Source organism: Stomoxys calcitrans, chromosome 4, assembly GCF_963082655.1.
Source record: "Stomoxys calcitrans chromosome 4, idStoCalc2.1, whole genome shotgun sequence".
Lineage (NCBI taxonomy): Eukaryota > Metazoa > Arthropoda > Insecta > Diptera > Muscidae > Stomoxys > Stomoxys calcitrans.
In genome coordinates, this window is record NC_081555.1 from 105701112 (window position 1) to 105729002 (window position 27891).

The 27891-nt window shown below is 40.9% G+C and overlaps 1 protein-coding gene across 2 annotated transcripts in view; it reads left to right on the plus strand.

Moving 5' to 3' along the window:
- LOC106085895 (bromodomain-containing protein DDB_G0270170) overlaps window positions 1-27891 on the plus strand; it is a 252082-nt gene that overhangs the window by 217481 nt on the left and 6710 nt on the right. For both annotated transcript variants that reach the window (XM_013250349.2, XM_059368359.1), the window contains exons 2-4: window positions 7697-8915; window positions 13737-13947; window positions 14020-14633. In XM_013250349.2, coding sequence (XP_013105803.2) covers window positions 7697-8915; window positions 13737-13947; window positions 14020-14633 — 2044 coding nt within the window. The remainder of the gene's footprint in view (window positions 1-7696; window positions 8916-13736; window positions 13948-14019; window positions 14634-27891) is intronic.

A 27891-nucleotide genomic window follows, 5' to 3' on the forward strand; every position in this document is an offset into this window, starting at 1 on the left:
CAATGACAAAAATCATTAGAGCAACACACAAACGGCTGCCAGGTACAAGAAAACACAATAAGAATTTCTAATGTCACATACATTGTTAGGTAACATTTACGCTATAAAGAAATATCCATCACAAAGTAGGTATTTAAATGTGTGAAAACAACAACAAACGTTTTTGTTTTTTTATTTATAGCATAATCATAATACAAAACCATAAAGCGTTGTGCGAAAATGGAAGGCTCTAATAGAGTTTGAGTTACCAACTGAGATCTGCTTATAATTAGTAAAAAGAGTGAAAGAGTTTGAATTACAAACTGAGATCTGCTTATAATTCGTAAAAAATTGAGTTTGGATAAAGTTACAACAATAAATTGAACTTGGCATCTTTTTCAATATGCACAATCCAGTTTAAACGTTTGGCGTTAAATTAATTTATAAATAAAACAAGTAAAAAGGTGTTAATTTCGGCCGAGGCGAACTTTGGATACCCACCACCTCGGGTATATATGTAAAGCCCCTTTCGTCGAAATCCGGTGAAATATGCATACCATATGCCCCACAGCGGCTATATCGAAATACGTTCCGATTTGGACCAAATACTAATAAGAACAAATACTAATAATTGTGTATAACAAAATATTGGTCTTTTTAGTAGCTATATCTAAAAATAAACCGATCTGAACCATTTACGACACAGATGTCGAAAAGCCTAATATAAGTCACTGTGTCAAATTTCAGCGAAATCGGATTATAAATGCGCCTTTAAGGGGCCCAAAACCTTAAATCGGGAGATCGGTCTATATGCCAGCTACATTCAAATTTGGACCGATCTGAACCAAATTGAAGAAGGATGTCGAAAGGCCTAACACAACTCACTGCCCCAAAGTTCGACGACATGGGACAATAAATGCGCCTTTTATGGGCCCAACACTTTAAATCGATAGATCGGTCTATATGGCAGCTATATCCAAATCTGGACGGACCGGAGCCAAATTGAGGAAGGATGTCCCAGGATCGAACATAACTAACTGTCCCAAATTTTGACAAAATCAGACAATAAATGTGCCCAAGACCTTAAATCCAGAGATCGGTCTATATGGCAACTATAACCAAATCTGAACCGATCTGGCCCAAATTGCAGGAGGATGTCGAGGGACCTTACACATCTCACTGTCCCTAATTTCGGCGCCATCGGGCAATAAATGCATCTTTTATGGGCTCAAAATCTTGAATTGAGAGATCGGTCAATACGGCAGCTATATCCACATCTGGACCGATCTGGACCAAATAGAAGAAGGATGTCCAAGGGTCGAACACAACTCACTGTCCCAAATTTGGACAAAATCAGACAATAAATGTGCCCAAGACCTTAAATCCAGAGATCGGTCTATATGGCAACTATAACCAAATCTGAACCGATCTGGCCCAAATTGCAGGAGGATGTCGAGGGACCTTACACATCTCACTGTCCCTAATTTCGGCGCCATCGGGCAATAAATGCATCTTTTATGGGCTCAAAATCTTGAATTGAGAGATCGGTCAATACGGCAGCTATATCCACATCTGGACCGATCTGGACCAAATAGAAGAAGGATGTCCAAGGGTCGAACACAACTCACTGTCCCAAATTTGGACAAAATCAGACAATAAATGTGCCCAAGACCTTAAATCTAGAGATCGGTCTATATGTCAGCTATATCCAAATCTGAACCAATCGCGGCAAAATTGAAGAAGGATATCGACTGCCCTAACACAACTCACTGTCCCAAATTTCAGCAAAATCGGATAATAAACGTGACTTTTATGGGCCTTAGATCCTAAATCGGCGGATCGGTCTATATGGGGGCTATATAAAGATATACTCGGATAAACTCCATCTTGGAACTTAAACTACTTATGAAAAAAATAAAAATCTGTGCAAAGTTTCAGCTCAATATCTCTATTTTTAAAGACTGTAGCGTGATTTTAAAAGACAGAGGGACGAACATAGATCGGGTCGGAAATGGATATTTCGATGTGTTGCAACCGGAATGACAAAATGTATATACCCCCATCCTTCAGTGGTGGGTATAAAAAAGGTCGCTTTTTGGAAGACCTACCCAAAAGTTTAGATTCCCCATTTCCAAATTTTGTCTAAGAAAAACATAACATAGTGCATTGATGCAAGGATGGGGATCTTCAAAACAAATTGAAGGCTAGCTATTATTGCAATTGCAAGTTGCTGTCTATTAAACTGCTGGATGGGATATTCATTCCGATACAATTGTGGTTATTGTTGATGTTGAAGGCAGATGATGCTGCTGCTACAGTGTCACCATTGGCAATGGTATCACTTTTCATTGAAAGTGACAGCAGCTTTCGGCATTTACATAAATGTTGGCGATCTTTTTTTTATTTTTTTTTTCTTAGGTCTGCATAAAACCACCTAAAAGTCCAACAACAACTACAATGGCTATACAACAGAAATATAAATAACAAAAATTTTTATGTGTCTTTTATTTTCTAAGCCATGATGTTATTTATGCTGCTGCCATGTCTACATGCCAGCCTGCTGCCACCTGCTATCCAAGACTACTGCTGCTGCCAGGCAGCCAGCCTGCTCTGCAGTTGGAGTTTTGGTATGGATTTGGCTCTTATTAAGTTTTTTGGACAAGTTTTCAGAAAAATGGAAAGTGGTTTGCTTGTTTGGTTTGATAACTTTACACGACGAAATTCGTTGTTGTCGTCGTTCCAGAAGACCCCACTTCATACGACAGACAGTGGCAACAGCAGCAACAGCCATTTAAAGATAGATGTATGATTTATATGAGAAATTTTATAATCCAATCCATTTATTATACAAAAATACAACAACACTAAGAGCATCAACAAAAGCATTAGCAACAAGAAACTCATTGAGCATACACACTTACACATCTAACGAAACCAAAGGATACTAACCCACCTGCAATGGCATACCAAAAATAAACACCTACACTATGCCTTTATTTATTCATAAATATTTGTATTGCCAATTCACCAAAAACTAAACTATTGTTGGTTTTAGCATAGTTCGAAACAAATGTGATAGTTTTCTTAAAATTTATTTGCATTGAAGTGGCATATTTGACTATGGATACTAACATGAGCTTGTTGAAGTAGGTAAACTTTTCAAACCTGTAAAATGTGTATGACTATTGGTATGGTACAAAATTAAATTAAAAAAAAAAAACTTTATAAAAAGGTATTAATCTTCCGATTGCTACGAGAATCACAATTTGCAAAAAAGTCACAGCAATAAAGTAAATCAGAAGTTGTTAGAACAGCACCCAAAACTTTGGGTAGAGTGGCGCGGAAGTGTTTTTGATTCGCGTGCTTTAATTCAACAGGGAAATCTCTGCACCTAATAATATGTATTTGTTTTCAACGGATATCTTACTCAGAATAAATGCGAGCGGTAGATCTACACATTCTGGGTAGGCTTAAAATGAACTCCAAAAACGATCAGACTGCATTTCTTCAACGTAACGTGAGTCAGATTTTCGACAAATGTATTCCGATGAAGACCCGAACAGTTTTTACGAATGGGAATCAGTGGATTGATGATGATATTAAAGCGTGAACTAAACACCTGAACTCTTTAATGATTAAAAGCGTGCAAGAAATCAGACCACTTCTTGTATAAAGACTAGGAAAATAGCGTATTTTAGACGTGAATTTCTAGAGGCATTGAACACGAAATATACTTGGAGACATTTCAAGTCAATTGGAATCGGAAGTGATAATGCATCAATTGGTAGTCATGTTGATTTAGATGAAATTAATAGGAGTTTCTTGAACATTTCCTTTCCTGAGCCAAACGTACATTTCTATAAAAGTGAATTTTGTAACGTAGACCATAATAGGAACAACACCTCACCAGACTTGCGTTTTGGACAAAACGATATCGTTAACGCTGTGGTATCGATGAAGTCTAATGGCATTGGTTCTGATGGTATTGACCCGAGATTTTTTAGGATAATTCTACCTTTTATTCTTCCATATATGTGTCATCTTTTTAACATTATTATTTTAAGGAGTTGCTGTTCACAGTCCCAATACCAAAGAATAACCAGGAATTTAGGCCAATAGCAATACTTCCATACATCTCGAAGATATTTGAGACTTTAGTCAACAGGAAAATATCAGGATATATTGCAAGCAATTCGTTGCTTACAGATTTTGAATCTGATTTCCGGCCAAAGCACAGTTGCACTACTGCACTTTTGAAAGTAGTTGAAAATGTTAGGAGTGATATTGACGACGATAAAGTTACTTTTCTTGTTGTTTTAGATTATTCGAAGGCATTTGATTCCGTTGATCGCAATATCCTTTGCCTGAAACTGAGACATTTATATAAATTTTCTGAAAGAACAACGGATCTTATATTTTCCTATCTTACGAATAGAATAATAGAAGCCAATCGGTATGTTTTGATGGCCGGTGTTCTTGTTATTTTCCAGTCCCAAGAGGTATTCCACAGGGTTCTGTATTGGGTCCACTCCTTGTTTCCTTATATAGCAATGTAGCTCTTCAATGTTCAGCTTCCGTGCAGTGTCAATTCGTACTTTTCTCACTATACTCAATCGGGTAGGAACCTTTGCTGCAACAAGTTATTGATCCGATTCCATATTCTCTCCTCGGTTCGATCGTTCACAACGTGATCAATTTGGTTCCTTACTTCTTGTTCTGGGGTCTATTAGCCTTAACCCATTATCAGACGTTATTTCGTGGAGGCTAAGTTATTCGACTGTTGGACCAAAGATATTTTCCTTCCCTATCTTCTCATAAAAATCACCCAGAACTATTTTAACATTATGTGCGGGGCAGCGGTCGTATTCTCTTACTAGGCGCTGGTAGAAATATCCTTGACTGCTCGTTCTTGTCTTCCGTAGGTGCATGAGGTCAAATATGGTTGATGTTGAAGAATTTGGTCTTTATGCGGATTGTGGCTAGACTCTCATCCACCAGAGTAATACAGGAGACAGGGTGTTTCAGTCTCTAACTAACCACAAATGCATTGCATCTGACCCCTCACTGACACACTCTTCTCGAAATCGCTTACTGCCCGAGGCCGCATTTGCATTTACTTCGCATAAATACAAAGCATACCATTATTCGCAACCTGTGGACGCGCCCGGTAGCTTTCAGCTAAGCTTCCCGTGATAACGATGAACACCACACAAGTCGGACTACTGTTTCATCTACGGTTGCCAAATTTTCTTGAGACAGATCCCCATAATCCCAAACAAATTTCCCCAAAAATTCCCAATTAAAATGTTTTCCCCTAACTTACTTTACTTTACTTTAATTGGCTATGACCATTATCCGAACTCAGAATAGCTTTCCAAGCACCTCAATCCTTTGGCGCTCTTTCTCTAATCTATGACACCAAGTTTCGAGGTGTTTGCCACCACTTGATCTTTCCATTGGGCTTTTGGTTGTTGTTGTAGCCACATTTTCATGTGAAGTTGGCGATCCTCTTCAAGCTCCTGTAGGTGAGCAAGCTCTTTCCGGCCCAAAGGACCGAACACTGCGGGAACAGGTTGGCCATTGGTTATTAAAGGCGCCAATAACTCGCCTTGTCATATCGAGCATCATAGCCACTCAGTACTTGCGCAAGAACCGGTACTAACCGGCCCCTGACTGAGACTCTCCGCTCTATACTGCAGATTGTCCATGACTGCCGTTGCAGCTACTCCGTATGGAGCACTCCACTATCCGAAACTTGTGGACGCGCCCGGTAGCTTGCAGCTAAGCTTCTCGTGACAGCAAATCGGACCTCAATGTTCCACCCTGTACGGTGCTCACTGCTATCCCTTGCCGGGGGGGTCTCTTGGTCATAAAAGGTTATCTTTATACTTTGGATGCCGCGACTTTAAATTATTGGAAGCATTTCCAGTACTATGGACTAAAGCCCATGCCTACTGATAGACCAAAGCCCATGTCTATATTCATGCACAATTTCTCATCTCGGGAGATACGTTACTACGTAAACACCAGTGTAGGTGAACATACTTCCTATTAAATCACACCTAAACCAAGGGTATTGACCAGCACTAAACATTAAGAAAATTTTTATACTGTAGAAAATTTATTTTTAAGCTATGCTGATGGAATTTCCCCTAGAAAATATTTGCTTTTTCCCCAAGAATATAACCATTAACAAAAAAATGATTGTCTCTGGTAAAAAGTGGTGTAAAAGTGGTGGTGCATACTCATGACATGGCTATTGTGGAGAGTTAAATTTTCCCGCCACTCCTGGCAACATCCTTCAGGAATCTCTACACACAGAGCGAAGTGGGCGACTGAAGTGGTTTAGGCTACTCACATAGGCACCCTCCAACTTGAGAGAAGAGAATATTCCATTTACTGGAAGAACAAAGTATTGTACCTGGGCGGTTTGCCCGACAAAAAATTTAACTTCAATTCCAACATTTTATAAAGGACGAAAAAAGGTGTCTTATGTCCTTCACTCCCCCTAGGGGGCAATTGGGGGTTAAACCAGGTTTGCGCAGTCTGACCTGGACTCCGACACAAGGTAAAATAGGTTTATTTGATAGTTCTATAAACGAAATCTGTCAAATAGACCTATTTCAAATCTACATTAAGTTCTGTGAATACCGGTGCTTATTTTTACAAATTTTATAAGATTTGGTTACTAAACAAAATGAGGAAAGAATATCAATAGTCATTAGACAATCCCAGTGTACAAAAATCTATGTTCACTTATTTAAGCTGTAAATAACTCACAAGCTTTGCATAGAAAAATACCAAAATCCTAAAGTCGTTCGTTCGATTGATCGATCGATGGTTCCACGTTATGAATGCAATCGAAAGCGAAAGTAAAATTGTTACCAACAATTCCATAACGTCGTTCGCACTCAGATCCATTGAAGCTGAGGCATACAATGGCCTGAAATATTGAAATAAGAAGCTAAACCTGGAAGCATCATCGACAACGTAGTCATCATCATCAACATCATCATAATAATCAACATCATTGGCAAAGGCATGGCCCAAACGATACGTGCCAAGCAACTGCAAAGCACTTACCTATCCCTCAGTCGGTACGCCCAAGCATCCGCTCGTTTGTCCGTCCCAAGTAATATGCTCTGAAATATTTTTGTAAGATATTCAACATAAAAGGTACACACAACAATTGAATATTGAATAAATAGACGTTTCGAACGAAAATCAATAATGCTGGGTGAGACAACAGGCTATGGCCCTACAGCAAGCGTCTATGGTGTTGACGGAAAGATGATGAACATGACGATGATGATAATGATGTGAGTGTGGATATTGATGATGGGATCAAACAATAGAATACTTAAAGGTGTGAAATTTCAACAACCTCAGACCCAACGGATTGACAGTGTGACGACCAGACAGACAGATAGACATTCGTACATGCCATGTCCATCATAGCCATCACTTTCCATTTCATTTGAATTTCCATTAGTTACACGTTTGCAACTACAGCTCCAGTATCCACCTATTATCCATGCGACCCATTCATCCAGTCAGTCACCCATCAATCCATGTACCCAATGGAGGTTATTCATACACCACACGTATTCTTTCATAATAATAATCTGATTATGAGAGTTAGCTTCTTTCTCATCATCGCCATCATATCAGGGGTCTTTCTAATTTGTTTTTCTCTTTTTCCGTTTTTCTTTGGCAGATTGAAGAAATTACCGAAGCCATGGAAACAATCGAATTAATAGTCCACGATGAAGATGAAGACGAAAACATTGATGTTAATGTTGACCATGGCGTTGTTGATTATGATGATAATGGCGAAACCAGCAAGCGTCCAGAACTCCAAGAACGCCAATTTGTGGGAAAGCTACCGCCGTCTTTGAATGCCAATCATGAAGCGAATCCCCACACAGCTGCCAACAGTGATTCCCTGAACTTAACCAATTCCACATTCTCCTCCATGTCATCGATAAACTCATCACGTACCGCCATGGATCAACAGGCACTCCATTCCGCTAATGAAACACAGCAACGCAATAATGACAATGGTGCCAAAGGTGCCAGGCGACCAAGCTGTGAAATTAGCCACAATTCGCCACAGTCACATTCATTGCAAAAGCAGACAACCGCCTCTTCGCCAAACCTCTTGGCCAGCCCCACACAACGTTTGGCAGCGAGCACCCAAGCTTCCACCGCCGCCGTCATGGAGCGTTGTAATTCCGGTAGTTATCTGGGGCGCCGATCATCGATGACTACTCCCGATAGTGGTGTTAGCAGCCAAGCATATTTGTTGACTAGCACCTGTAGTGCCAGCGTTGCCCTCTCCTCACAACGTTCAGCCAGTCCGAATGTTAAATCGATTGGCATTGGCACCACATCACGTTTGTATTGTGACAAATCGGTTAATTCATCACCGGTACATGTGGTCTCCATCATGACTTCGCCCATCAATGAACAAGCCCCTGCGCTCACCACCTCTGCCTCGCATCATTCGTTAAGCCGCGAACATGCCCTCAAATTGGAGATAGAACAACTGCAGGAACGTCTCAAAGACACCGAGGAACGTTTAGAATCTTTCCGCATACAACATGACACCGTTTCGCAGCTGCATCGCAAACTGAGGGAGAGCAATACCCAACTGCAGGAAGAATCGGAAATGTTGAAATTGGATGTTCAACATTTGAATGAATGTGCCAATGTTTTGAGAACTGAATTGCAGGCAGCTCGCAATGATCGCGATGAGGCTTTAGAACTGCAAAAGGTCCTGCAAACCGAACTGGAGGAGACAAGAGCCGAAAGAAAACGAGCTCTGGAAATGAAGGAGAAGGATGTTAAGACCATACAAGACTTGCAGCGACAATGTAGGGAAATGGAGAGAATATTGATGCGGAAACATCCGGATTCAGTATCGGCTTTAATAGGTAAGTTTTTTAGGATTTTGGTAAACATTATTCAAAAAAAAAATTTACCAATTTTGATGGTCACCGTCAAGCCGAGTTGGTAGCGTGCTCGTGTGGGGGCCGTGGGTTCGATTTCCACCAGTGTCACAGCTACTGTGATATCACAATGGACTAAAATAATACAAATGAGTCTGTGTACTAAACACAGACTGCCACTCTCACCCGACATAACCTTCCAATTTTGTTAAACTTCAATAGAGATGGACATTTATTGTATAACTTAACACCGATCGTCCGATCGCCTTATAGGTCGACAACAGTCCATTCCCCAGGTGCTGCCGGTCAAAGATTTAAGGACGGTCTTCTTTGCTCTTTCGTAGATCTTAGAAGCATGGGCCAACATTGAGAGGCAGTGGTCGAGGGTTATTCCCAAGATTTTTGCGTGCTTAACCGTTTGGATCGTTTGTCCATCGACCTGTGTACCAAGCTCTTAGGCATAATCAGTTGTCCAGGCGGTGAATAATGTCTTGATGATTTGGTGAGAAAGATTTTTAGGTTACGGCTTTTAAAAAATTCTGCCAAGCCCCGAAGGTAAATATTTATTTGCTCACACAGTTTGTTGAAGTTATTGGCACTCACGAGAGCAAAGCAGTAATCTGAAAATGATATTATTTCCACGCCAGAGGGATATGGGGGGAGTAAGAGGTTAAACAGGATTGGGGATACGACACCCCCGTATAGAACTCCCTATTTAACTCTACGGCGTTTTGACTAAGTATTACTGAACTCCACATACGATTGTCGGCCGTACATAGCTCTTCGTTGAGTTGAGTTCAGCATCTGAATGATGTGGTCGACCGTGTCAAATGCTTTTTACAAGTCAAGAGCCACGAGGACAATACGTTCATAAGGCCGTTACGCATTCAGACCATGACAGATATGTGTGATGATACCTTGATGATCCGTTGGATTCAGGTACGAGCAGAGGCCAGGTAGGATCAGCGCCTTAATTGTCTCTGCGGCCGACGACAAGAGAGAGACTGGCCCATATGACTCTTCTTGGTTTGCAGATTTACCTGGCTTTAGAATTTGGAATTGGAAGATGGTGGTGATTGATAGATTTAGGACATCCGTCAGGTATATCATTCCCACTTCACTTGAGCATCAGCATAGATATTGCGTCGGAACCCACAGCCTTCGATGGCTTACCTCATCTTTTAATCTCGACGATGTCTTCCGAGGATGTATTTTACATAACGCTGTAGTTCAGTTTTGAACGGGAGTTTCCATGTCTTTCTTAGGTTGCTCCATAAATTATGTACGAAGATGGTTTGCACATCGTTTTGATTCGAGTGTCTGTTGTCCATTGAAGGCAATTCCGTATTGTCATGTGCTCCTTGATGGGTTGTTGAGTGATTTCACTGTTGACCACAATCTATTGGCACCATTTCTCGACTCGCCCCAACAATGTTTTGCATTTGTGATTTTTGACCAACCTGTCAATCTCTTCATTAAGTTTACTTATGCTCGTGCTACTAAGGTTGGCCAGGCGAAGATCATCACTTTCCTCGGCCAGGAAATTTGGTCTGATGGCTCGAATTCGAACGTCTCGAGCATCTTCAGTATGGGCTCTGAAACCTGACCAGTTTAACGTATTTTCGGCGTTCATCATCGGACGACGAAGCTCTATGATAATTGGCACGTGGTTTGAGGCTAGGCCACCATAGCGCAGAGGTTAGCATGTCCGCCTATGACGCTGAACGCCTGGGTTCGAATCCTGGCGAGACCATCAGAAAAAAATTTCAGTGGTGATTTTCCCCTCCTAATGCTGGCGACATTTGTGAGGTACTATGTCATGTAAAACTTCTCTCCAAAGAGGTGTCGCACTGCGGCTCGCCGTTTGGACTCGGCTATAAAAAGGAAGCCCCTTATCATTGAGCTTAAACTTGAATCGGACTGCACTCATTAATATGTGAGAAGTTTGCCCCTGTTCCTTAGTGGAATGTTCATGGGCAAAAATTGCAATTTTGGTTTGAGGCTAGACAGTGGCGCTGCATAACTTGCCGCAGACCGGCCATTTCCTTCGTACGTGGTTAATAAGGATTCTACGTCAGCACCCCATTTGCTGCCGGCAAGTGACTTGAAAACCTTGTTTGTACTTTAGACTTTATTGCAAATTGCTGTGGCATGTGGTGAGAATGTGTAAGAGCTGTAAAATGTGACACCAAGTATTTTGGGACACTTGATGGTCGAAATTGTAACTCCATTTACCATAGCCTTCAGCTCCCTACACACCTCATGCGTGTATATAGTGAACAATTTGTCTGAAGATTTGGTGGCAGATGTCATCAGTTCTCTTGCTGCGAAATAAGGGTAAGTTCGTTGAGGTTGGCGTTAAACATATCGCAGAGTAAACAATAAACGGGAAACATGATGATGTCATGATCGATAAATAGTCCGCATATGATACAATCTCTATGCCGTCTGGAAGGGTCACCTCGCCTTGGGGAACTTCCTGTTTCACTCCACGGTGCTTCGGCTTCTTATCCCTAAATTCCACATATGACTGGCGACCACACAGATTATTCGCGAGCCATCGTTTCAGCGCTGGCTGGAGGTACGTGTTGGCGATGTCCTCAAATAGTTTGGTATGCCTGTGTCGAATACTTTCGATAGGCCACGAGAACCGTTCTACCACATGGCCTGTGCTGACTGAAGCCACGGCAATTGTGTGCGGTGATGTCATGATAACCAGTTCTTGTGCTATGCAGTCGTCGATATTCATGCTGCAGCTCGGCAAATGGAAATTCTCCAACGAAGCTCGGTAGAAGTAGTCCCTCAAGCGTCTTGCTACTCCCTTACTCGGGTCTTTTTCAGGCTTCAGTACAGGGATCACTCTGCCCATCATCTAGACATCTGGTACCATAAGAGTGTTCAAAGGCAACTTAAGGACAGTTGTAAGGTACTCGACTTTAGGTAGATCCAGGTTCAGCATCAGTGTAGAGATTTCGTCGGGAGCCAACGCCTAGGATGACTTGGCGCCACGGATGACATTCGTATCTTCGTCCCCGGTAAATTGTGATGGCTGTCCTTCGGCTCAGAGACCACGGATACAACGAATGGGAAGAATGCCATGAAACATAATGTGCATTAAGATCTCCTAGAACCAGACGATTACTGCCAGACAGTTACCCACTTATGTCGGGTTTTTGAGGGCTTGGCCAATAACTGGGTCACAACTACCACCCGGCGGAATGTATACGTTGTATAGCTCTATCTCGGCAGCACCGGACCAGACTGCTATCTCCCTGCACTCCACGTTGGGGTCACTAGCGCTAGGCGCAAGCGAGATGAGTCTATATTGCATGAAATGGTGTATCACGAAGTCCAATTTTCCACCTCTATTTCTTAAACGATCCTAACGTAGCACGCTTTATAGTTTTTAGAGCGCACAACAAGCCGATTACTGCCTTAGGTGGATGTCCATAGTGGCATGGGGCGGATTAATATCTGCACCCTCTATTCAACCTAACCTAACGTAGCACATTGTATCCGTGGCAACTGAGCAAACTGTAAGTGTTGGTCAGCTTTGTCTCCTGGATCGCAAACAATATGTTCTTCCGAATCATAAAATCCACCATCTCGTCAATCTTGCCTCGCTGACCATTGCAATTCAATTACAAGAAAGATACACTTCCTTCCCGACACTGACCCTGCAATATTGGGACTGGGGTGCTGCTATTACGTATATTGCCGCACGGGAGAGATCGGAGGGGTCACATAGTCCGACGAAGAGGGCGCAAAAGGTGACTCCAAGGACACACTATTCAGTGCGACTATATAAATACAAGGCCAGAGCACAATCCCAATCCATGCACCGACACCGACCGATGATAGAAGCGGTTTTGGCAAACCGAACAGTACCGGCACTGACCAGAAGCGTGCGTAAATAGAGCTGGCAAATTGGCACTATCGATATGTAATTTTTTGACTATATATCGATTGATATTTTTCCGATGGGTTCTATCGCAAAAGTTATATTTTTTTCAAAACTAAACAAAAATAAGCAATCCGACACTGAATGTATCCTTTAAAATACATTGCGCCTATAGATGGCGCAATTTTCATCCGATTTGGCTAACATTTTGTACAATGATTTCGCTCATGGCTGCCAACTGACTTTATTAACCTTGGTTTTAATTGCTCTGTGCATTGGTATTACTTCTATATAAATCGATCTCCCGATTTTTACTTCTCATATTCGTTTGAAATATAGGTGATGGAAAATTAACGATATTATCGATACTATCGATATTTATTATTTAAGCTATTGAAAATACCAAATGTTGGACGGCATTGGGCAATGATTGTTGAATTAACCAACGTGGTGAGTGTGGCCGTGAAGGCGTGAGCAATTTCTACTCTCCATTCTACGTGGTGCACCTGACAGATGATGATGATGGGTGTATCTGTTCGCAGCATACTGCACAAAACCATGGCCCGTGGTTGATCTCTATTTCGGCTCGGACTTAAAAAACTCGGAGCAGGCCATCCGGCCTGCATTTGGTCGTTTGGATTTGCAGCATTTCGTATTCATTAGATAGCAATTCAAAGTACAAAGTTAATCTTAAGTACTACCCAATGTTTGGCAATTCGCTTCTGAAAGCATTTTTAAACAATCTTGCTGTCATAATTAGATATGAGCAATAAGGTGAGAGGATCATAACAGGAAACTAATACTAATAACATTTTGGTAACAGGTTCATTCTAAAACGGCTCTCACTAAACTTTTGAAATATTAATGTAGATAATTTTATACCATTCATTCTTTTTCTATTTTAGTGGCTTCGAAAGGTGGTGGAATGTCCAGCAGTGATCAAGAGAATCGCAATAGTCGAAAACTATTGGAACAACGTATTGCCCAATTGGAAGCAGATGCCAAAGAACAAGACTTTAAAGCTCAACAAATACTTGCCAATGTACAGGCACGTTTTAACTCCGTACAGGCCAAATATGAGACGCACATTGCCGATTTGGAAACTCAAGTGTTAAGGTAGGCATATGATAAAACTTGACATTCATATCTGTCTCTTAACTGAGAGCAAAAACTCTCTTCAATTTACAGCCTTCAAGAAATCAATACCAAACTAAATGAGAAAATCGAATCGCAAGTTCGTACCCTGGACTATTTCGTTTCCAAGAAGGCTGAAAAGTTCTACAATAACTGCACACAAACCGAAGAGCCATATATTCAGCCTGCTCCTGTTCCCGTTACGCCAGCGCCAGTTGCTAGCACCACCAAGGTGAGGAAGATACCACGCAAAACTATTGGTATTCAAACTCTTGCATCGTGCACACGTGAAAGTAGTACCAATACAATTGGAAGTTCTACACAGCCGCTCTCGGCTAGCTCTAGCACCAGCAGCACGGCCAATTCTACACCCAATAATTCACGACCCAATTCCAAACAGAGTGGTATACGAAAACCCATGGCTACAGCTTTGGGAAATCATCTATCTTCAGCAATAGCCTCCAAATTACCTGTCTCCCAATCAGATTCAACCATTTCCCTGATGGCTGCCCAGGCCGCTTTGAATGCCAAAGAAGATGCCCACTTGTTGGCCACCATACGTGGCATGCGTGTCGATTTGGCCATTAAGAATAAGGCAATGCAACGCTTGACTCGCGAATTGGATGAATGCAAAAAGACAATAAAGAAGATACAAAAGGAGAAAGATGGTAAGTGTTTTAAGATCTAGAACTGATTTTATCCAAAAAGTAAAAAAAAAGTTTTAAGTAACAAAGACTTGTAAGAGATCAGTAGTACATTACCTGGTACATGGAACACTCGCAAAAACCCTTATGCTAGAGATCATATCCAAAAAATGCACGTGTAAGCCCACAAGGCAATATGAAACTTTTCCCCCACCCAAGAAAACGACTATACAATCGCTGCACAATCTAATATAAAAAAATAATGACTACTAGTTAACAAATAGAAACTATAAACAAACATCTATTATGGCAAAATTGAATTTTTCTCTAAATGTCATGTTCAGTACTTAAGGCAAAAGTTATGCCAATTTTTAATTTCTTATCGCATCCCAAATAGCAATGAAAATCTGTTGAATTTTTGAAAGCTCAGTTTTAAAATGCCTGAAGCTACTCATACGCTGGGACATGCCGGCAGGATGAGTCGACAACTTCAATTCATCATTCAACATTTAGTTCTGTCATGTCTGTTGGGACGACAACAACAGTCAGTCGTGAGCGTGTCGGTGGTGCATTATGATGGATTTCTATTTCAAGTGCCTGGAAGATAGAAAGAAAGAAAGAATACTTTGGCACTTTTGATTTCATTAAAGCAAATACACAACCGCAGTTCAAATGGAGAAATTTATTATTTCGACTGTTACATGTTGCGGTTTAACTAAGGAAGAAATCAATTTGAACATAACGAAAAAATTTTTGTTGTTTTAATTTAAAACGGTACACCAACATGACAAACCCAAGGCTATTAATAACGAAAAGTTGGTGAAACATTGTCATAAGTCAAGATTTAAGAATTTTCAAAGAAGGCATAGATAAATTTACATGCTTTGGCATATTTCTTTCACTGAAATTTGGAACGGGGAGTTGTATCTCCACTCCTGTCAAATTGGACCACAGTTGAATATACGAGGGCGGGTCCAAAAGCAGCCGATCTTGTGAGATATTTTCTCTATTTCTCAACGTAAAACCCTGGATAGCCTGATACACATTTTGCAGAAATTTTCAATTACATCGGTGCCCTGTTTATACAAAACAGACAAGTAAAATCGTGCTTAGTTCGGCCGAGCCGAATCTTATATACCCTCCACCATGGATCGCATTTTTCATGTTCTTTGCATGACTTTTTCAAATAAAAAAATACTAGTCATAGAAAACCACCACCTCCAAAATTTCAGACAAATCGAGTAATAATTGCGCCCTCCAGAGGCTCAAAAAGTCAAACTGGGAGATCGGTTTATAAGGCATGTTTTATACCGATTTAGACCATACTAAGAACAGTTATTGAAAGTCATACCAAAATGACTTATGCAAAATTTCAACCGTAGAGGATAAGGATTGCGCCCTCTTAAAGCCCAAGAAGTCTAATCGGGAGATCGGTTTATAGCTGGCTATATCAGGATATGGACTGACTTAGACCATATTTGACACAGTTGTTGGAAGTCAAAATAAAACGCTTCATGCCAAACTTCGGCCAAATCGGATAAGAATTGTACCCTCTAGAGGTTCAAGAAGTCTAAACGGGAAATCGGTTTATATGGTGGCTATATCAGGTTATAGAATGATTTAGATTATTTTTGGCACAGTTGCTAGGAGTTATACCAGAGCACTTCATGCAAATTTTCAGCCAAATCGGATAAGAATTGCGCCCTCTAGAAGCTCTAGAAGTAAAGACCCAAGGTCTGTTTATATGGCAGCTATGGGTATGAACCGATTCAGACCATACTTGGCACAATTATTGGAAGTGATACCGAAACACCACTACCAGAATCCCATGGTAGCCGGTTGTACGCACCTGATTGACTCGATGGAACCCTCATCGGCAAGGGCTGCCGCCTCAGTGTACGTTTTCGTCTTTTTTCGTCATAGGAGAGGCACATCCCGGAGTGCCTTCTCCGCACGCTTCTGGTCCGTGCCGGGATTGAAGAGAACCCCGGACTCTGGATCTGTTCGGTTTGCCAGAACCGCCCCCATCATCGGTCGGTGTCGGTGAAGTGTAACCGGTGCATGGAGTGGGTACATTTCCGAACTTGCTCTGGCCTCGCTTCACTACGGGAGTATAGTCATACTGGATATGTCGCAAGGTTCTGTGCGAACATAGCCAGCAGTGGGTCACATGCGTCGTCGTCGTCTATGTGACCCCCCGATTTCTCCCGTACGGCAATATATGCAACGGCAGCATCGCAGCCCAAATATTGCCAGGCCAGTGCCGGGAAATGTATCATTTTTGCAACTAAACTGCAATTGTCTCCGTGGCAAGATCGATGAGATTGTGAATTTCATGAGTCGGAAAAATATATTGGTCGCAGCGATGCAGGAGACAAAGCTGCCCAACACCTGCAGCTTGCACAGTTGTCACGGATACAATGTGCTACGTAAGGATCGCTCAAGGAATGGAGGTGGGGGATAGGCCTTCGTAATACACCATTCCGTGCAGTATAGACCTATCTCGCCCGTGCTTGACGCTAGTGACCCGTACATGGAGTGCATGGGGATAGCAGTCAGGTCCGGTACTGCCGAGATAGAGCTATACAACGTGTATATACCGCCGGTTGGTAGCTGTGTCCCGATTAATGGCCAAGCTTACAACCCCGACATAAGTGGGTTACTATCTGGCCATGATCGTCTGGTTCTAGGGGACTTTAATACGCATCACACTTCATGGCATTCTCCCCTAGGTAACGACCAGCGTGGCATAGCTTTGCCAGAGCAGATTGAAAGGTCCACGTTTTGCACGGTGAATGAGGATGCCCCCACTAGGATTACGAGGAGGTGCAGCAGCTCCATTGCATTCCCTGATCTCCTGAGTGATGTATCCTGGCAAGACGTCATCTCTTTGGGGTCAGATCACCTTCCCATAATTCTCACCATCGACCGAACACCCGACTTTATAACATCTGAGCGCCGGACTTTTATCAATCAAAAGAAGGCTGATGGGGCTGGCTTTAGAGAGTATAACAATCGCTGCATCAGTGAACTGCCCCTCCTCGGATGTGCTAGTGGCCGAGAGGAAATTCCGAGACATATTTAATGCAGCAGCCGCTCGCTTTATACCAGCCGGTCGAATACCCCAAGTGCGGCCTAATTTCCCGGCGCAGGCAGTGATACTCGCAGACGAGCGTGATGGGATTCGTTGTATGGACCCCACTAACCCCAGAATCAGCGAGCTGAATCTGGAATTAAACAGGATAGTCAACGAACATTTGTGGCTGGAACAGTGCAATGTAACTTAGGCACCGGTTTAGGCAAGCTGTGGTCTACTGTTAAGTCCCTCTCGAACCCCGGTAGAGGGCATGACAGGACCTCAGTCAATTTTGGCGAAATAACCGTGACTGATCCGAAGAGATGCGCCAGTTTGTTCAACCCTCAAATTATTGTGCATCCCGATAGTGACAGGGCAAGGAGGAGAGTCATTCGACGTATTCGTGGTCTTCGAGCCGATGCACAGCCATCACAATTTACCGCGGGCAAAGTTACGAATATTATCCGTGGCGCCAAATCATCTAAGGCATTGGGCCCCAACGGAATCTCTATATTGATGTTGAAGAATCTGGATTCGCCTGGAGTTGAGTACCTTACTACTATCCTCAACCTGTCTTTGAGTATAAATACCACCCTTGCCAGGCAAGCTGCAAAAATATTGGCCAAGTGGGGTGCCAGATAGTCTACCTCCTTCTGTAGTAACGCCGAAAATATTCCTTCGGGTCCGGCTGACTTAAATGGTTTGAAGCTCCTCAAGGATTCCTTCACCATAAATTCTTCAATGAAAAGCCCGTCAGGATTCGAACCCAGGTGTCCAGAGTCTAAGGCGGGCATGATAACCTTTGCGCTACGGTGGCCTTCAATTTATTATACCCTTCCATAGGATGGGGGGTATACTAATTTCGTCATTCTGTTTGTAACTACTCGAAATATTCGTCTGAGACCCCATAAAGTATATATATTCTTGTTCGTCGTGACATTTTATGTCGATCTAGCCATGTCCGTCCGTCCGTCTGCCTATCGAAAGCACGCTAACTTCCGAAGGAGTAAAGCTAACCGCTTGAAATTTTGCACAACTAAAGGGTGATTTTTTTGAGGTTAGGATTTTCATGCATTAGTATTTGACAGATCACGTGGGATTTCAGACATGGTGTCAAAGAGAAAGATGCTCAGTATGCTTTGACATTTCATCATGAATAGACTTACTAACGAGCAACGCTTGCAAATCATTGAATTTTATTACCAAAATCAGTGTTCGGTTCGAAATGTGTTCATTCACCGTAACGTTGCGTCCAACAGCATCTTTGATAAAATACGGTCCAATGATTCCACCAGCGTACAAACCACACCAAACTGCATTTTTCGGGATGCATGGGCAGTTCTTGAACGGCTTCTGGTTGCTCTTCACTCCAAATGCGGCAATTTTGCTTATTTACGTAGCCATTCAACCAGAAATGAGCCTCATCGCTGAACAAAATTTGTCAAAATTTGAACACATTTCGAACCGAACACTGATTTTGGTAATAAAATTCAATGATTTGCAAGCGTTGCTCGTTAGTAAGTCTATTCATGATGAAATGTCAAAGCATACTGAGCATCTTTCTCTTTGACACCATGTCTGAAATCCCACGTGATCTGTCAAATACTAATGCATGAAAATCCTAACCTCAAAAAAATCACCCTTTACTTCTTATTAGTGTAGATCGGTTGGTATTGTAAATGGGCCATATCGGTCCATGTTTTGATATAGCTGCCATATAAACCGATCTTGGGTCTTGACTTCTTGAGCCTCTAGAGTGCGCAATTCTTATCCGATTGGAATGAAATTTTGCACGACGTGTTTTGTTATGATACTTAACAACAGTGCCAAGTATGGTTAAAATCGGTCCATAACCTGATATAGCTGTCATATAAACCGATCTTGGGTCTTAACTTCTTGAGCCTCTAGAGGACGCAATTCTTATCCGATTTGAATGAATTTTGCACGTAGTATTTTGTTATGATATCCAACAACTGTGCCAAGTATGGTTCAAATCGGTTTATAACCTGATATAGCTGTCATATAAACAGATATGGGGACTTGACTTCTTGAGCTTCTAGAGGGCACAATTCCTATCCGATTTGGCTGAAATTTAGCATGACGTATTTTATTCTTACTTTCAACTACTGTGTCAAATAAGGTTCAAATCGGTTCATAACCTGATATAGCTGTCATATAAACCGATCTGGGATCTTGTTTTTTTTTAACTTAGCACATTTTTACTCGTATTTTCTTTCTCTTTACATTTTAGTTTTAAGATTTTCTCTGGATTGTCCCATTTCCACTATTACATAAGATCGCATCACACACGTCTATGTCAAACGTAATAGTCCCTATCTAACGTTTATTTGAAATACAATCACGCGCAAATTTAACTTGATCTAATTTTAGGCGAGCAATAAAAATTTTAAAAAAAAAAAAAAAAAAAAAACTTTACATAATTTTTTCTTTAACCAAGTGACTGACTGACTATTACCAAATTATTTCCAAACAAACCACAATGGGTTTACATACATTCGATTTAATGCAGGGGGAAGCGGCTCATTGAAATGCCATGCGGAAAACGTTTAAAACCATTACTGAACGTGTGTCAAATCTTCCATTATTTTATAACAAAAACCCATTAAACTTCATTTTCAAGCGCTAATTTGTTTTTATATTTCTTTTATCTGTATTATGTGGCGCAGAGTCTTAAGAGTGAACATTTAACGACTTAATAATCATTACTTTGCTCTACAGATTCAAACATTACATTTTACACTTCCACAAGTACACGTGTGTAATTAAAAAAAATATATATTTCTAAAAAAAAAAAAATAAAAAAAATCGAAAAAAATGCATAGATATTTTGATAAACATCATGATGCATAATTACAGAGGATTTTTTTGGTAACAGTGTGGTTTCTGTGATTTATTTCCGCACACAATCATTATTTGGGTGTTATTTCATTGTTTTTGCGCCTCTCCCCCCTCTTCCTTCCCACAAATGTACGTGTTTTTTGTTTAATTCAGAGAAAGTCAATAAATCAGTTAAGAAATAAACCCCAACACACACATCAATGGGAGAGGGAGTTTCGTCCAACCTTAAAGCTCTGCTAGTCCCACAACGGATGATTTGATCCAATGTTGAAAACTCTTCAGCTGCATTGGTACCAAAAAAACCCAACGCACACGCGTCAAGCAGTCAAATGACAAAACAATGTCTTGTTTAAACACTAAAAAATTGTTTTTTTTTTTTAATTTTTACTGGTGTTTTTGTTAAATATTTTACAAATCATAAAAAACAACATCAAGACGTCACTTTGTCGTGTGAATTTTTAAACGTTTTGGGAATGCAAACGAGGGGTCACAAGTCTTTAGAGATGGTAGAGAAAAAATTTGGGAACGTGAGATTATGTTCATCTGCATTACATGAACATGTATTAGATAAACCTATAGCTTAAATACCAGAAAAAATGTTAAGGGTAGGCATAACATCATTTGGTCTCTAAATAGACATACCTTCCAAATAAGACTTCCTGCGCTAATGATAGATCCACCACCTTTTGTCAGATCAATAGTCAAGACAAAATGTGGTCGTATTGAGTGAAAGTGCATGGATTCAGAAGTGTAGATTACTTCCACGCATTTTTGTCATTGCAATCAAAAACAAGTCAAAAGGCGTTATGTTCGGCCCGGTGGTGGATACCCACCACCTCGGGTATATATGTAAACCACCTTTCGTCATAATCCGGTGAAAAATGCATAATATATGCCCCCATAGCAACTTTATCGAAATATGGTCCGACCAAATCCGATACGAATATTAAGAGGTCTAATAAGTATAAGTCATTGTTCAATTTTGTAGAATAAAATATTGGTCTTTTTGTTAGCCATATCTAAAAATAAACCGATCTGAACCACATACGACACGGTTTTCGAAAAGCCTAACACAAGTCACTGTGTCAAATTTTAGCAACATCGGACAATAAATGTGCTTTTTATGGGCCCAAAACCTTAAATCGAGAGATCGGTCTATGTGGCAGCTATATCCAAATCTGGACCAATCTGGGCCAAATTAAAAAAAAAAAATGTTGAAGGGCCTAACACAACTCACCGTCCCAAATTTCGGCACCATCGGACAATAAATGCGCTTTTTATGGGCCCAAAACCTTAAATCGAGAGATCGGTCTATATGGCAGCTATATCCAAATCTGAACCGACCTGGGCCAAATTTCAACGGGATGTCAAGGGGCGTAACATAACTCACTGTCCCAAATTTTGCCGTCATCGGACAATAAATGCCCCTTTTATGCACCAAAATCCTAATTCGAGAGATTGGTCTATATGGCAGCTATATCCAGATCTGGACCAATCTGGGCCAAATTAAAAAAAAAATGTTGTACGGCCTAACACAACTCACTCTCTTAAATTTCGGCGACATCGGACAATAAATGCGCCTTTTATGGGCCCAAACCTTAATTCGAGAGATCGGTCTATATGGCAGCTATATCCAGATCGGGACCGATCTGGGCCAAATTAAAAAAAAATGTTGAACGGCCTATCACAACTCACAGTCTCAAATTTCGGCGACATCGGACAATAAATGCGCCTTTTATGGGCCCAAAACCTTAAATCGAGAGATCGGTCCATATGGCAGCTATATCCAAATCTGGACCGATCTGGGCCAAATGAGTGGATATCGACTGGCCTGTCACAATTCACTGTCCCAAATTTCAGCAAAATCGGATAATAAAATGTGACTTTTATGGACCTAAGACCCTAAATCGGCGGATCGGTCTATATGGAGGCTATATCAAGATATAGTCCGATATAGCCTATCTTCGAACTTAACCTGCTTATGGACAAAAAAAAGAATCTGTGCAAAGTTTCAGCTCAATATCTATATTTTTAAAGACTGTAGCATGATTTTAACAAACAGACGGACATGGCTAGATTGTCTTAGATTTTTACGCTGATCAAGAATATATATAATTTAAAGGGTCGGAAATGGATATTTCCATGTGTTGCAAACGGAATGACAAAATGAATTTACCCCCATCCTTCGGTGGTGGGTATAAAAGTATATCCCCACCGCGAAAGCCGGGCATAACATAGGAAATGCTCCAACGTCTCATCATCTTCCCCACATGCTCTACACAAGCTATCACTTGCTGCACCGATTTTGCATAAGTGAGCTTCTATGTGTCCCGTTATGTTACCAAAAGCTATACTGACCTCCTTCTTACTTCCTTTCAGTAATAGGCTCGTCCTCTGACGAACCGGATAACCCCATAGGATTTTCGCCGTTCTACCGACTGTTTCGATATTCCACAGAGTTGCATGCGCATTCGTCGCCCACAGCCTTCACTCGGTCTGCGTTGACTCGAAAGGCTTGGGGTTAACAAAGTTTATTGACGACAGGGTTCCGTCAGTCTATGACTGTGCCGATGACAGCAGTGCCTCGCATTCGACCTCAAATGTCGTCTCAAGTATCAGATCGAAAACCCCTCCCATTCCTTCCAGGTTTCCTATTGTCGGCTCGATTATACCGCTATGGTATGAGCTGCTCCCATTCTCAATCCATTCTCCCATCGCCTTTAGTCTCATAGCCGCTGCCCACAAAGGGACGGATGTCTAAAATAGTCTCCATAGTCTACATAGTGCCCAACATTTGTGAGCCTTCCAAGTACGCTCCTGAATGTGACACTTCCAATTAAACTTCCTATCCAAGATCACTCCTAAGTATTTGACCTTGTCAGATATCGAAATCGTTCTATTGTGGAAACGAGTTGCGTCAAATATATTATATAGGCGTATATATAAATATACGCCTATATAATATAATATATAGGCATATTTCAGTATTCTAACACCATTGAGACCTCTGGGTCTAGCCCAGTCATATACCATATGCAAGACCCTTTCGTCCCCTTCTGCACAGCTGGTTCGGATCCTTTCCCCTTAGAAGTATTATAACATCGTCTGCATAGCAGTTGGTTCAAATCCCTCCTCAGTCAGCATCCGTAATAGGTCATTTATGGTGGTCACCCATAGGAGTGACGATAAAATGCCCCCTGTGGCGTGCCCTTTGCTACTTTATCCCTTATATTTATGTTATGGGGCCCGCAATTTATCCACCTGTTCCGTAGCATATGGTTTATCCAGTCTCTAAAGACCCGGTAAGGGTGAACTGGGTCTTTAGTGTTCTAAGTATTGGATCAGTGTGTCAGTCCGCACATTGTTAAAAGCCCCCTCGGACGTCAATTCTAGTTTATGCACAACCTCGTGCAGGCAGTCTCCACCTACCTTTTCTTGACATAGACATCCTGTTTGTATTTGAGCAATTCGCTGGATGTCCTACTCTTTATCATATTCCACAAAACGTTCCATGGTTTTGAGTTGAAAGGAAGTAAGGCATATAGGCCTTTGGTTTCGCATAACTTGCATTGCCTCCTGCCAGGCTTTCGGAGTATATGCAAGTCCTAGGCACGCTGTAAAAATAGTGGCCAGATAAGGCGCCAGATAGTCGACTTCCCTTTGTAGTAAAGTCGAAAATATTTCATGAGGTTCGGCTGACTTAAATGGTTTGAACCTCCTCACGGCTTCCTTGACCATAAATTCCGTTATAATAAACCTTCGATCAACCTCATAATTCCGGTGTCTCCGTGAGTCCCATCGTATCCTGTGGAAAAAGCGTTTTCATCAAAAGCCTCAACATGTCCTCCGTTGTTCTCACTCCTATGTCTTCTACTAACGTTTCAGTTTGGACATGTGTTTTTGAGTGAAACTTTTTCATCTTGGCGGCGTCATTTGCGCCATTCACCTGGTCACAGAAAAGCTTTCAGAAGGCACGTTTTGCCGCTCTGGTAATCTTATTTTATTTCTCAAGCCTTGTGTACTACACACATCCCAAAAGTCTGCGGACCTCTTTCACAATGTTGCGAATCTCCCCGGTCATCCAGGGCTTTTTTTGGGCTGATTTCGTTTCTTGAAGAGGACAACTATCTTCGAAAGACTTCACTAGTGCAGTCGTAATCCTGTTGACATTCTCGCCAATGTCTTCTTTGCTTGGGCAATCTAAATTATCTTGTCTAAGTCTTCTTCTGAGTAGTCTTCCGAATTTTGGCCAGTTGATTTTCAACTTATTACGGAAGCTTACCGGATTCGGGACAGGCCGAATCGCTACCTAATGTAGCGATATTCTGCGAAATAATGCATATTGTCACATCTAAAACCTACTCCCTAATCCTATTAACAAAGGTAGCGTTGTTATCAATATTAAGTGTTATTAGGTCGTTTAGTATTCAAGAATTCAGGGCTTGGCTTATTAATGTTGCTACTACCCACGAAATATGGTGAGAGTTCGCATCGCACCCTATTAGTACCTCATTTCCTGTCCGTTTTGCTTTCCTCACCAATCGTTGAAGCTCCGAGGTAAGTGGCGGTGTCGGAGAATCGAAAGGCACATAAAGTGATGCCAGGTATGCTCCACCGTCTCCCTGTCTCATAACTGTTGTCAAATCCAACATTGTCAAATGTGGGGAAAATATATAATTTAAATGACAAATAACGCAGGTCTTCGGCTCAGTTCCAGTGTTAGCATAGAAAAGTTGATATGGTTCAGTCCAAAAACTTTGTTCCGGGTCGTCCATGGCTCCTGAATTAAGGCAATATCAATCTTGTCCTTGCTGATTTTCTCCTTAAGACCGTGAGTGACTGCCTCGCTACGGCGGAGGTTTATCTGGATGACCTCAATCATTAGTCATCCATTATATGGGCTTCTTGGGAGTGGGGAGGAACTATGCCATGTAAAAACTTCTCTCCCAAGAGGTGTCGCACTGCGGCACGCCCTTCGGACTCTGCTATAATAAGTTGATATATGAGAAGTTTGCCCCTGTTCCTGAGTGGAATGTTCATGGGCAAAAATATGCAAATTTTTTTGGGAATGGGTGAAGGCCTCATCGTCTGCTCCCTGTTCTTAGGCTGCATTGATTTTTCATTGTTGCACTGCCTGATGTTTTAATATAAGGATCTTTGCATATCCTAGTCTTCCGAATCTTGAGAAAGACGATAATGGTTCCATTGTCGGATCCCTATTCATTGGGCTGTATTGAGTCTACCGTCTCTGCACTATGCGTTAGGCGGCATTGTGTTCTCTGTCACTGCACTGCCTGATGTTTCAGTATTGAGGTCTTTATCCATCCTAATCTCGAGAAAGTCGTTGCATAGGCTTGCAAATAATTGCAATTATATAATTGCGTCACTGGTACATACACATCCCCACACACAACATTTTTCCTTTTTTTATTTTGATTGAGCAAAGAGCAATCAGTATATTAAGCAGCTCGGACTAGTGCGGATTGTAAACTCGGAAAGTGACAATCCTTACAGCTTCGGTACAAAAATGCTGGTATGTCCAATGACAAAAATCATTGGAGCAACACAGAAATGGCTGCCAGGTACAAGAAAACACAACAAGAATTTCTAAAGCACATACATTGTTTGATAATATTTACGCGTTTAAGAAATATCCATCACAAAGCAGGTATTTAAATGTGCGAAAACAGCAACAACTATTAGGGCGAAGATCATGAAATTTCACAATTTGTCTGTTTCTCTTTCGAGACGTGATCAATGATCGGACATTTTTTTCCAATGCCAAAGGAAACCTAACATACATCAACCACATCAGCCACGCTCGACAACCCTGTCTATTAGCTGTACTTTTTCCCAATGCATGTGTTTTCGTGTAATGACAGACTTTTTTCTGCGACAATTACACTACTTTTATGATGCTCGTGATTTTGTGCATCTGTTGGAAGTTGTATTGATGGCTTCTAACGCTAGACAACGGCAAGGATCTCGCTGTTGCTCCCTGCGCCCAGGTTCGAATCCCGGCTGGGCTCTGCCGAATTGTTTAATTTTCAAGTTTTTTTGCCTGTTAGGGCAATAACGAATACACCAGATCATAATACAAAACCATAATGGAATTGTGCGAAAATGGAAGGCTTTTAGTATAATTGTGTATCATAACATCGAAATAAATCCAAATAAACTGAGATCTACTTCGTAAAAATTTGAGTTTGAATTATGTTACACCATTAAATTGAACTTGGCTTCCTTTTCAATATGCACAATCAATTTTAAACGTTTGACGTTAAATTAATGTATAAATAAAGAAAAACTATTTGAAACCTTGAATATGTGTTCCATATATCAAGAGTGAAAGGCATTGTCAGGGTAAAAATAAACTTTATATTTGTTAAAAATTCTTGCAAGAATTTATCGCAAAAACATGTACTTTTAGCGTAAACAAAGTCCAATATTTTTCAGAAAATAAGTTTATTTGGCGAAAGGTTCCTTTATGTCATGGGGCGGACCCTTTTTTAACCTAACCTAACCTACTTCATATAGCTCTTATGTTAAAAGATAAGATGAAATATACTAACTTTTAAAGTGTTTTTGAAGTTTTTACTCAACGTCTTGTCCCTAAAACTTTATCTATAGTTGCTATCCAACAGTTTTTAGCATCCTATCTCTAACTATTATCGTTTAAGCACACGTTTAACCCCGTTTAATGCGATTTTTCAAAATTTTATGATATAATCTCTAACGATCACTTCGATTTGACATTGTGTCTCATTTAAATCTTATGTCATCTTATACTCATAAATGTTTGTTTGTTGTTTTGGCGGGGAGAAAAAAAATTACTCGCATCTATCTTAATATTCCTCTTTTACAAATTTCTTCGTTTACATGATGAAACTGGGCTTCCACGAATAAAAAAAATCAGGTCTGGTCTAAAAGCGAAAGTTTCTTGGAAGATAATTTCCTCATAAAAATATAACATAAAATAAATTTATTAAGATTCAAGACCCTAAACTTGATACCGATTAATAATGATTTTGGTATAGAAATGAAGTTTAATTTTTTATTATCGCGTATTTTTTTCTCTCTGCTTCCCTATTTAGAAATGCAAATTTAAAATAAATTAATAAAAATTATGTAAACCTCCATGGGTAGTCTAATGTTGCTTAAAGTTAAAAATATGGACAGCAGACAAATGTCTGCAATCAATCAAAATCGTTAGTTGGAAAGATAATGGTGTGAACTCCTCTTTACTCATACGACGATCTTATCTATCTGTCTGGACCAATAGACTATCTATCGCTTTTTTTGTAGTTCAATTTGCAAAAAATCTTCATTTCCTTTTTGGGGCATAAC